The sequence below is a fragment of the Cebidichthys violaceus genome, unplaced genomic scaffold (genome assembly GCF_023349555.1).
Source record: "Cebidichthys violaceus isolate CVI_PGR_0920_01 unplaced genomic scaffold, fCebVio1.0.p SCAF_14, whole genome shotgun sequence".
NCBI lineage: Eukaryota > Metazoa > Chordata > Actinopteri > Perciformes > Stichaeidae > Cebidichthys > Cebidichthys violaceus.
Window position 1 is genome coordinate 16431134 of NW_027176307.1, and position 12034 is coordinate 16443167.

The 12034-nt window shown below is 42.6% G+C and overlaps 2 protein-coding genes across 3 annotated transcripts; one reads left to right on the top strand and one right to left on the bottom strand.

The window, feature by feature from the left end:
- Positions 1–217: 217 nt before the first annotated feature.
- Positions 218–7106, bottom strand: vipas39 (VPS33B interacting protein, apical-basolateral polarity regulator, spe-39 homolog). Its single transcript, XM_068709196.1, has 19 exons — positions 7044–7106; positions 6452–6544; positions 6087–6192; positions 5858–5995; positions 5745–5783; positions 5490–5554; positions 5315–5371; positions 3798–3890; positions 3668–3701; positions 3437–3539; positions 2979–3006; positions 2816–2889; positions 2650–2725; positions 2108–2242; positions 1645–1686; positions 1392–1568; positions 760–849; positions 568–672; positions 218–476 (listed from the first exon to the last, which is right to left on the bottom strand). The coding sequence occupies exons 2-19, from the start codon at positions 6542–6544 to the stop codon at positions 456–458; spliced, it is 1476 nt and encodes a 491-aa protein (XP_068565297.1). The 5' UTR covers positions 7044–7106; the 3' UTR covers positions 218–455.
- Positions 7107–8391: 1285 nt separating this feature from the next.
- LOC137870876 (activator of 90 kDa heat shock protein ATPase homolog 1-like) lies at positions 8392–12017 on the top strand. Of its 2 annotated transcripts, none has more exons than XM_068708326.1 (9): positions 8392–8929; positions 9412–9602; positions 9970–10052; positions 10125–10242; positions 10315–10445; positions 10521–10658; positions 11188–11289; positions 11370–11421; positions 11510–12017. In XM_068708326.1, exons 1-9 carry the CDS (start codon positions 8850–8852, stop codon positions 11665–11667), a joined length of 1053 nt encoding a protein of 350 aa, XP_068564427.1. In that variant the 5' UTR covers positions 8392–8849; the 3' UTR covers positions 11668–12017. The 2 variants fall into 2 exon arrangements, with proteins under 2 accessions (XP_068564427.1, XP_068564428.1); XM_068708327.1 differs by having other exon boundaries at positions 10521–10686; positions 11510–11599.
- The last annotated feature ends 17 nt before the right edge of the window (positions 12018–12034 follow it).

The window sequence follows — 12034 nt, forward strand, 5'->3', positions numbered from 1 at the left end:
GACGATGTGACTGTTGGGGAGGTTCTATGCTCCGTGGGGGAGGAACAGCTGATCCTTCATGTGTTTGATGAGTTGATTTATATATTTATCTTTTGAATTGATGAGGTGACAGTGATCTGGTGTCTCCTGGATCAATAAAAGGAATTTAAAAACCTCTCCTCCCCCCTCTCCCCTCCTCTCCCCCCGCTCCTCTCCTCCTCAAGTAGAAAAGACTCAATTAATTGAAATATTTCTTTTTAATACATTTTTTTCAACATTAATATTCATAAAATCAAACCGATGACTCAGCAGAAATATAAGCCCCACCCACCCTGTGTTGTGTGGGCGGAGTCAAAGTCAGAGCTCGTCTCAGATGTGATCTGACTGGACGGCTCCGTTGTCACGGTGACGACGCTTCTCTTCAGGAAACAGCTTTTTTGTTTCAAAATAAAAGTCTTCAAATGAAATGAGATCATTTAGTTCTTCCACCGGATTTGCTGAAAGAGAAGAGAAGAAAAAAAAAAACGTGAGACAGGTCACATGGTGAGGACTCCTCCTCCTCCTTCTCCTCCTCCTCTTCCTCCTCACCGTGTTGTTGAGCAGCTCCTCTATCTTCTTCATCTCCGTTGATCCTCTCTCCACCTTCCCTCGGTATCCTATCAACTGCTGCCGGTCCTTCAGGTCCCGGTATGTCTGATTGGCCCAGAGACATGCCAGTCATCATGACATCCATTTAAATATCATCCAATCACAGAACAGCATTAATATTAACAGTCTCACGTTGATGACGATGTCATGACACTTGTGTTTCTGAGCCAAAGAGATTCTGAGCTCTGCATCATCAACCAGCGCCACGTAGTCCTGCAGCACCTGTCAATCACAGGACACACCTGTCAATCTCAGACACACCTGTCAATCACAGGACACACCTGTCAATCTCAGACACACCTGTCAATCACAGGACACACCTGTCAATCTCAGACACACCTGTCAATCTCAGACACACCTGTCAATCACAGGACACACCTGTCAATCTCAGACACACCTGTCAATCACAGGACACACCTGTCAATCACAGGACACACCTGTCAATCTCAGACACACCTGTCAATCACAGGACACACCTGTAAATCACAGGACACACCTGTCAATCTCAGACACACCTGTCAATCTCAGACACACCTGTCAATCACAGGACACACCTGTCAATCTCAGACACACCTGTCAATCACAGGACACAGCTGTCAATCACAGGACACACCTGTCAATCTCAGACACACCTGTCAATCACAGGACACAGCTGTCAATCAAATGACACACCTGTTAATCACATGACACAATCACAGACACACCTGTCAATCAAACCCCCTCCCAACAGGGTGGTGATGTTAGTTAGGCCCCACCCTCCTCACCTGTGTGGGGGCGGAGTTCTTCTGCAGGATGTCTACGACTCGTTGGAAGCTGAGCGGTGACTTCTTCCTGGTGAAGCCGAGCCAGTTCCTGCTGGTGAACAGAGCGTCTACATCCGACCACGACTTCAGCTTCGCCCGCGCTGCCAACGCCGTCACAAAGTACTGCTTCTCAGAGATCTGAGGTCAGAGTCATACGTCAGAGACCGAGGACACACCTTTACCTGTAATATGTTCAAACAATGTCTCCTCACACCTTGAAGGTCTGACGGATGTTCAACGGACCGCTGAAGGTTCCCTGTAAACACAAAGGAAACAGGCTGATCTGGTTCAACTGATTTAAATAATGTGGTTTTGTTAAACTGGTTTAAATAATGTGATTCAGTTAACCTGGTTTAAATAATGTGGTTCAGTTCAACTGGTTTAAATAATGTGGTTCAGTTAAACTGGTTCAAATAATGTGGTTCAATTAAACTGGTTCAAATAATGTGGTTCAGTTAAACTGGTTCAAATAATGTGATTCAGTTAAACTGGTTCAAATAATGTGGTTCCTTTCTGAATCAGGGTCCAGTAGAGTCTGGTTTAGCTAACCTCTGACTCGTTGTAGTGGTAGAAGCAGCAGTAGTATGTCTGGTTTAGTTAAACTGAGACTAACCTCTGACTCGTTGTAGTGGTAGAAGCAGCAGTAGTATGTCTGATTTAGTTAAACTCAGACTAACCTCTGACTCGTTGTAGTGGTAGAAGCAGCAGTAGTAGAGTGTTGTGATCAGCGGCATGTTGAGGATCGAAGCTTTTCTGGGAAACTTCTGGAAAACTTCCACCTTTCCACCACGTTCTGCCTGTCGGTCGGTGGTCTGGAAACAATATAGACAGTTTAAACTTGATTAAACTGGGAGAGCTGACTGATGGAAAGTCAATATCACAGTGTAATACTGGTTTAAGATAGTCTAATACTGGTTTAAGACAGTTTAATACTGGTTAAAGACAGTTTAATACTGGTTTAAGAGTCTACAACTGGTTTAAAACAGATCAATACTGGTTAAAGAGAGTCTAATACTGGTTTAAGAGTCTAAAACTGGTTTAAGACTGGTTGATACTGGTTAAAGACAGTCTAATACTGGTTTAAGAGTCTAAAACTGGTTTAAGACAGGTTAATACTGGTTTAAGAGTCTAATACTGGTTTAAGAGTCTAAAACTGGTTTAAGACAGGTTAATACTGGTAAAAGACATGAGTGGGTGAAACTGGTTTTGTGTTCTTTACCTCAATGATAACTTGTCTCTCCAGCAGAGTGTAGTGATCCTGAACATGAGAGGAATCTTCTGGAGAAAATGGAAGACTTGAAACAAACAAATGTGATAAAGTAAGTAAAGTTCATTAGTTCAGAGTATTTGTATATTTGTACACGACCAGTTCAAGAGTCCCTCACCTGAGGCAGCTCTTCAGAAAGTCCCGCCTCTTGTTTTCATCAGCAATGCTCAGGTGTTCTTTGTACTGCAACAGCTGTCGCCATGGATACAGTTAGGTCAGACATGTGTACCACAGCTACTTTAGTATTAGAACTGGTGTAATAGTACTGTGTTTATACGTACCGCCACGTCCTCCATCCGGCCCAGAGCTCTGAGGAGGACCAGGTTCAGGTGTGAGTAGAGACAGGTTCAGGTGTGAGTAGACACAGGTTCAGGTGTGAGTAGAGACAGGTTCAGGTGTGAGTAGATACAGGTTCAGGTGTGAGTAGAGACAGGTTCAGGTGTGAGTAGATACAGATTCAGGTGTGAGTGGAGACAGGTTCAGGTGTGAGTGGAGACAGGTTCAGGTGTGAGTAGAGACAGGTTCAGGTGTGAGTAGATACAGATTCAGGTGTGAGTAGACACAGGTTCAGGTGTGAGTAGAGACAGGTTCAGGTGTGAGTAGACACAGGTTCAGGTGTGAGTAGAGACAGGTTCAGGTGTGAGTGGAGACACGTTCAGGTGTGAGTAGATACAGATTCAGGTGTGAGTCGATACAGGTTCAGGTGTGAGTAGAGACAGGTTCACGTGTGAGTAGATACCTGAACAGCTCCAACAGCAGCCTCTGGTCTCTGGTTTCAGTCAGATAGTGGATCAGATGTCTCAGAGCCGCCTGTCTGGACTCCACCTCCCGAAACAAAACCTCTAAGCAGGAAAACACACAGACCTGGTGTTATTGACTCTGACTGACCCAGGACCGGGATAGACTGACTCAGGACAGACTGATCCAGGACCAGGTCTGACTGATCAAAAGTCTGAACCAACAGGCTCACCTTTACTCAGAGTCCTCTTTAAATATATTAAAATCTGAAAGGAAAAAAACCCATTATGGTGTCAGTTGTTTTTATTAAAATTGACAATCATTTTTTAGTGTGTTGTGGATCAAATGATGAATAAAGTTACAGCAGTGATGACGTTTCCATCGTGAGCAGTGATGGCGTAATCCAGCAGCAACAGTTTATCCTGAAGAGAACGAAACTTCTCTAGAGAAACAACCTGAAACAGAGAAATACAACGTGGTACCACTGTAACACTACCTCTGTAACACTAGTACCTCTGTAACACTACCTCTGTAACACTACCTCTGTAACACTACCTCTGTAACACTAGTACCACTGTAACGCTACCACTGTAACACGACCTCTGTAACACTACCACTGTAACACTACCACTGTAACACTACCACTGTAACACTACCACTGTAACACTAGTACCACTGTAACGCTACCACTGTAACACGACCTCTGTAACACTACCACTGTAACACTACCACTGTAACACTACCACTGTAACACTACCACTGTAACACTACCACTGTAACACTACCACTGTAACACTACATCTGTAAAACTAGTACCACTGTAACACTACCTCTGTAACACTACCACTGTAACACTACCACTGTAACACGACCTCTGTAACACTACCTCTGTAACACTACCACTGTAACACTACATCTGTAAAACTAGTACCACTGTAACACTACCTCTGTAACACTAGTACCTCTGTAAAACTAGTACCACTGTAACACTACCTCTGTAACACTAGTACCTCTGTAACACTAGTACCTCTGTAACACTACCACTGTAACACTACCACCACTGTAACACTACCACTGTAACACTACCACCACTGTAACACTACCACTGTAACACTACCACCACTGTAACACTACCACTGTAACACTACCACTGTAACACTACCACCACTGTAACACTACCACTGTAACACTAGTACCTCTGTAACACTACCACTGTAACACTACCACTGTAACACTAGTACCTCTGTAACACTACCTCTGTAAGACTACCTCTGTAACACTAGTACCTCTGTAAGACTACCTCTGTAACACTACCTCTGTAACACTAGTACCTCTGTAAGACTACCTCTGTAACACTAGTACCTCTGTAAGACTACCTCTGTAACACTACCTCTGTAACACTAGTACCTCTGTAACACTACCTCTGTAACACTAGTACCTCTGTAACACTACCTCTGTAACACTAGTACCACTGTAACACTACCACTGTAACACGACCTCTGTAACACTACCCCTGTAACACTAGTACCACTGTAACACTACCACTGTAACACTACCTCTGTAACACTACCTCTGTAACACTACCACTGTAACACTACCTCTGTAACACTAGTACCACTGTAACACTACCTCTGTAACACTAGTACCTCTGTAACACTACCTCTGTAACACTAGTACCTCTGTAACACTAGTACCTCTGTAACACTACCACTGTAACACTACCTCTGTAACACTACCTCTGTAACACTAGTACCTCTGTAACACTACCACTGTAACACTAGTACCTCTGTAACACTAGTACCTCTGTAACACTACCTCTGTAACACTAGTACCTCTGTAACACTACCTCTGTAACACTATCACTGTAATACTACCTTACCTTTCCCTGCTGCATTCTCTGGACCGTTTCTTCAGGCGACCAATCACTGACATAGTCCTGATGACACATCATGATGACATCATCATTAGTACACCATAAAAAAGAACCTGATGAGCATCTTTACAGTCTTTAATCAGATTACTTTAATCAGATTATTAGTCTTTAATCAGATTACCTTGTATTCTGATTTGGGTTTTCTGAGTTCTGGAGCGTAGAGCCTGACAGACGAGTCACTGAGCGCTAAAACAAAGAAACATCAACATCAGTCTAAGTCACTCATCCATTAGCTCACTCTCTACCTCTGTCTCTCTCTCACTCACTCATTCTCTCTCTCTCTCACACTCACTCACTCACTCACTCACTCACTCACTCACTTTCTCTCACTCTCTCTCTCGCTCTCTCTCACATACAGAGTGCAGTTCAGACTCACAGTCAGTGAACGACTGGAAGTTTCCTCCTTTCGTTTTTCCTGCAGAGAAACAGATTTAACCTTCAGTGTATTTCAGTCACCTGTCTGTCTCACCTGTCCATTACCTGTCTCACCTTTGAACAGAGAGCTCAGAGAGTATCCTGAGTGACTCTTGCTGATCGTCACTGTGTCTGTGTTGATTTTGGGGAAGGCGGGCTCTCTGTCTGTCTTCTGATTGGACGCTGCCGTCTCATTGACCGACCAGGAAATACCTGAGGAGACACAGGAAATGATCGTAACCCAGCAGCCAATCACAGCCAAAGATTCTAACCCGGTGTTTTAATAACAACAGTCATGTCTTACTGCCGACAGGTTCTCCGCTCCAGCTGACCTTCTCCACCTCTTCTTCATCATCGTCTTCCTCCACCAGGCAGCGAATGCTGTTCACCGCCCGCTTTGACTCCTTTAACTGGAGAACACAATGTCCACACTTCAAGGTCTGTCAGTACACCTGTCTGTCAGTACACCTGTGTGTCAGTACACCTGTGTGTCAGTGAACCTGTGTGTCAGTGAACCTGTGTGTCAGTGCACCTGTCTGTCAGTGCACCTGTCTGTCAGTGCACCTGTCTGTCAGTACACCTGTCTGTCAGTACACCTGTCTGTCAGTGCACCTGTGTGTCAGTGCACCTGTCTGTCAGTACACCTGTACAGGTAGATTTGGGTCTCACTCGGCTGAACTCGTCATCTTCATCATCGAAGGTGAAGGCTTTAAACTTGGAGCTGTTCCAGTAGTCTTCCTCGTCTGCTTTACTCTTCATCATCTGGACAAACAAAGAAAACTTTATTTAAACTATCAACACGAAGAAGAAGAAGAAGAAGAAGAGGTTCACGAGATTTTAGAGTCAGAAGCTAACATGTCAGCTGCCTGATGTTCACCTGTGTATTCTGTGTGTATATTCTTTATATATTCTGTGAATTCTGTATATTCTGTGTATTCTGTCTGTATATTCTGTGTATTCTGTATATTCTGTGTGTATATTCTGTGTCTTCTGTGTGTGTATTCATTCGGTGTGTATATTCTGTGTATTATGTGTATTCTGTATATTCTGTGTCCCAGCTGGGATGTATCTGTTAGCATGCTAGCATGCTAACAGATACACCGGTGTGTAACCCGGATGTAACTCTTTGTTCCACGTTGACAAACGGCGGGAACAGTAATCATCTTCACGCGCACACAGAACCTATTCTTTGATCCGACAGACACGAGTTTAAAACACGATAATCGATCAGAACCGTTCAGAACCGATCAGCTGTGTTTACCTTCAGTTGTAGCTGCTACTCTTCTTCTTTGACAGAGGCTTCACGGCTTCCGGCCGCGCGCAGCCTGCTGGGAGTTGTAGTGAACAATGAAACAGCGGAAGTGATCAGCTGAAAGCTCCGGTAATAATAAAAAATATAATAATAAAAAATGTAATGACTAAAGTAAAATATTAACAGAAGTTTTTATGACGTAAACCTAATAAAATATCAACCAAAAATAAATATATGTATTTAATTTAATCTTTCATTCAGAATAACATTTATTTATTACGTTTAAATCAAACAAAGTGGACAAAACTATTTAAAAAATATACAACTTAAAAAATGAAAAAGTAAAATAAATAAAATGTAAAGTGGTGAAAAGCAGATAAAAAAAAAATGACCCTTAAAAATGACAAAAAAACAAATAAGTGATTTAATTTAGTGTGTAATGACCGATCCGTTTTAATACTATAATAGTTTTTTAATCTTATATTATTATTCTTATTACATTCAAAAAACCACAAATAAACCAGAAACCTAGGTGTAGTTATGGATTCAGACCTCAACCTGAACAGCCACATCAAGACCATCACAAAACCAGCCTCCTATCACCTGAAGAACATATCAAGGACTAGAGGACTTATGTCTCAACGTGTCCATCATTTATCTTCAGTAGACTGGACTACTGTAACGGTGTGTTCACAGGTCTCTGTAAAAAGTCAATCAGAACACTGCAGCTCGAGTCCTCACTAAGACCAAGAAAGTGGATCACATCAGTCCAGTTCTGAGGTCTTCACTGGCTTCCTGTCCAACAAAGAACTGACTTTAAAATCCTGCTGTTGGTTTATATAGCACTGAATGGTTTAGGGCCAAAATACATCTCTGATCTGTTGCTACCTTATGAACCATCCCGACTCCTTAGGTGGTCTGAGACCCTCAGCTCCTTTAAATCCAGACTGAAGACGTTTCTGTTTGCTGCCTTTAATTGAAACCCATTCAAGGATATTAATCAATTTACTGCATTTCTGCATTTTACTACTGTATTCTACTTCTTACACTGCTTTTTAATGTTTCAATGAATGTTCTTAATTGTTTTTAAATATTTTCTTTTGTCTTGTGTTTTGATGTTTTTAATGGTTTTATTGAAGCACTTTGAATTACCGTGTTGTTGAAATGTGATGTACAAATAAACTTGCCTAATGTTTCATCATTGTCAGTCTGATTTAGTCTCAATAAGCTTTTGTGACTTTGTTTTGAAAAGTGTTGGAGTAATAAAGTTTATTATATTCAGAATTACTGGAGGTTTACTTTGAAAGGCTCTACAGGAAGTAGAAAGAATGAAGTGGTTTCAAGTTTCAGCTGAAAAGTCAGAGACTCAGAGACGTTTAAGGACAGCTGGTCAGAGTACAAGTACAGCAGTAATACTACAGCAGTGATACTACAGCAAGTACAGCAGTAATACTACAGCAGTGATACTACAGTAAGTACAGCAGTAATACTACAGTCAGTAAAACTACAGCAAGTACAGCAGTAATACTACAGCAGTGATACTACAGTAAGTACAGCAGTAATACTACAGTCAGTAAAACTACAGCAAGTACAGCAGTAATACTACAGCAGTAATACTACAGCAGTGATACTACAGTAAGTACAGCAGTAATACTACAGCAGTGATACTACAGCAACTACAGCAGTAATACTACAGTCAGTAAAACTACAGCAGTACAGCAGTACTACTACAGAAAGTACAGCAGTAAAACTAGAGTAAGTACGACTACAGTACATTAGTACAGTACATATACTAGAGTAGTACTCAGTACTCTGATGGCTAAATGGGGTGAAGGAGATCCTCGATGGATCGTTGAGCAGAGAACCGACGGAACAAACGTCAACAACTGGCACTGGTCTGTATTTATTATTATTACTATTAAATTATTATTATTAAATTATTATTTTTATTATCATTATTATTATATGATTATTATTATTACTATTAAATTATTATTATTATTAAATTATTATTTTTATTATCATTATTATTATATTATTATTATTATATGATTATTATTATTACGATTACATTATTATTAAATTATCATTATTATAACTATTATTATTATTATTATATTATTATTATTATTACTATTGTTATCCTCCTCCTCCCTCTCCTCCTCCTCCTCTCTATACTCCCCCTCTTCCTCCTCCTCTTCCTTCTCCTCCCCCTCTTCCTTCTCCTCCTCCTCTTCCTTCTCCTCCCCCTCTTCTTCCTCCTCTTCCTCCAACTACTCTCCCTCCTCCTCCCCCTCTTCCTCCTCCTCTTCCTCTTCTTCCTCCTCCCCCTCCCCCTCCTATTCCTCTTCCTCCTCCTCCCCTTCCTCCTCCTTAGGACAGAGCGTGATGTGAGCTCCTGGTCCTCGGTGCTCCTCCGTGACCTCCTCCTAGGAGTCTCTCTTAAAGGGCCGGAGGGTGTAGTTGAGCTGACGGAGGTCGACAGACTTGAAGGAGAATCTTCCATCAACAACCGGAGAGGAAAACTCTTCTTCTTCTATGAGTGGAGGCTGAGGGCCAGCTGGCTGGGTCAGTGATGATGTCACTGACGATGACATCATGACAAACATGCTAACATGACACACATGCTAACATGACAAACATGCTAACAGGACGAACATCCTAACAAGACAAACATGCTAACATGACAAACATGCTAACAAGACAAACATGCTAACATGACAAACATGCTCACATGCTATTTTAACAGTACTACGTGTCTCTTAGCGACGTTAGCTTCTCAAAGCTAAAAACAAGAACGCTGAGCGTCCGATAACTAAAAAAAATAAATAAAAGTGAAGATAAAAGTTAAAAACGTACCAGACAAGCAGCGGAGACGTCTTTGGGTTTGATAGCCAGCTCTTCTTCTGTGGTATTAACTGTTTTCTGTCTGCAGGGACGTCCAGCAGCGGCGTGAAGTTCAGAGGAACCGTTGACGTTTCTAATTTATCGGACGAGAACGACATGGACGACCTCGACGTTAGTACTACTTCCTGTTCCTGGTATTGATCGCTGTACTGATCACATATTGATCACCTTATTTCCGTCCAGATCTCGGTGTCTCTGTGCAAAGACCAGCCCGACACGCCGCTCCTCGGCCTCATGAAGAAGACCGGCGTTCAGGAGGTCCGGAGGGTTCTGGGCGAGTTCGTCCGCCGGCTCAAATCAGGTCTGTTACCCAGAATGCATCTGCACTAACCAATCAGTGACGATCCCTGTAGTAACCCGAGTGACCTAATAGAGTTCAGTCAAGGAATGATCCTTGCTAAGGCCGACCAACCGGAGCCACCTGAACCTCAGACCCAGAAGAACCAGACCCAGACCAATAGACCTCAGACCCAGAAGAACCATATCCAGACCAGTAGACCTCAGGTAGAGTTACACATCCAGACATTCAGCTGAGACAGGTCTGGAAGTAACCTCTGACCTCTTTGTTTTATCCTACAGAAAAGCTCCGACCCCAGGTGTTCCTCTGGCCCCGCCCCCTCCCTCCCAGGTGTTCCTATCAAAACCTGCTCCTTTAATCTGACGGAAACCTTCCAAACGTCTCCTGATGAGCTGTACAGGACCTTCATCAGCCAGGAGGTACCAGAACAGACCAGGGTAAAACCAGGTCAGACCAGTAACTACAGTATTGTAGTACTACTTCAGTATTGTAGTAGTACTACAGTAGTAGTAATAGTACTACAGTACTACAGTATTGTAGTAGTACTACAGTAGTAGTGGTAGTACTACAGTACTATTGCAGTATTGTAGTACTACTGCAGTATTGCAGTAGTACTATAGTAGTAGTAATAGTACTACAGTATTGTAGCAGTACTACAGTATTCGTAATAGTACTATAGAAGTAGTAATAGTACTACAGTATTCGTAATAGTACTACAGAAGTAGTAATAGTACTACAGTATTAGTAGTAGTAATGAAGTATTAGTAATAGTACTACAGTATTGTAGTAGTACTACAGTATTGTAGCAGTACTACAGTATTGGTAATAGTACTAAAGTATTAGTAGTAGTAATGAAGTATTAGTAATAGTACTACAGTACTACAGTATTGTAGTAGTACTACAGTAGTAGTGGTAGTACTACAGTACTACAGGTGACCCTCTCCTCAGTTCGTACAGGTGTTCACTCGTTCAGCTGCTCAGGTGGACGGTCGGAGAGGAGGACGGTTCCAGATGTTGGACGGCAGCGTCAGAGGAGAGTTCACACAGCTGGTGAGGTAATAGCTGCTCAGCCAATCGGTGCAGAGTTGTCACATCACCATGGTAACCAGAGCACCGCTCTTCCCCCGCAGGTACCGTACCGAAGGATCGAGATGAGGTGGCGCTTCAGAACGTGGCCCAGTGGTACGTCTGTGATGAGGTCGTGATGAGGAGAACCTTCTCTACTGGTGAGTTCAGGGACAATCTGACATCAGAGCTTTGTCTCCTTCAGAACACTACTGCACCGTCAGTCTGGAGCTGGAGGAGCGAGGAGACGAGACGGAGCTGAGGATGGAGTGTGGAGGAGTCCCTGAAGGAGAGGAGGAGTCCACCAGAGAGGGATGGACCCGCTTCTACTTCAGGGCCATCAAACAGGTGTTTGGATACTGAGAGGCTCCGCCCCCTAGAGCCTGAACTGTGTCATGACATGTGAGTGTGACATCAACATCTTAAAGGAACAGTTCAAAGGTTTCATGGAGGCTCACAGCATGGTAGCATAGCTTAGCTTAGCATGAAGACTAAGTGTTAGCCCAGCTCCATAAGAAGTTTTAAAAAAAGAACCAACTAAACCAACTGTTTGATCCGTTGTGTTTGAATCATTGTGTCAATAAAGTTTGGACAGTTGAAGTCTTCCTGTCGATGACTCTGATCGGTTCTGTCATCAGGACCGATCAGAGTCATTGTTTCATCAAAGCAGCAAAAATAAAATGTTTACTGAAAATAAAGTAATAAAACATCAACACGTTCATTTCCTTTA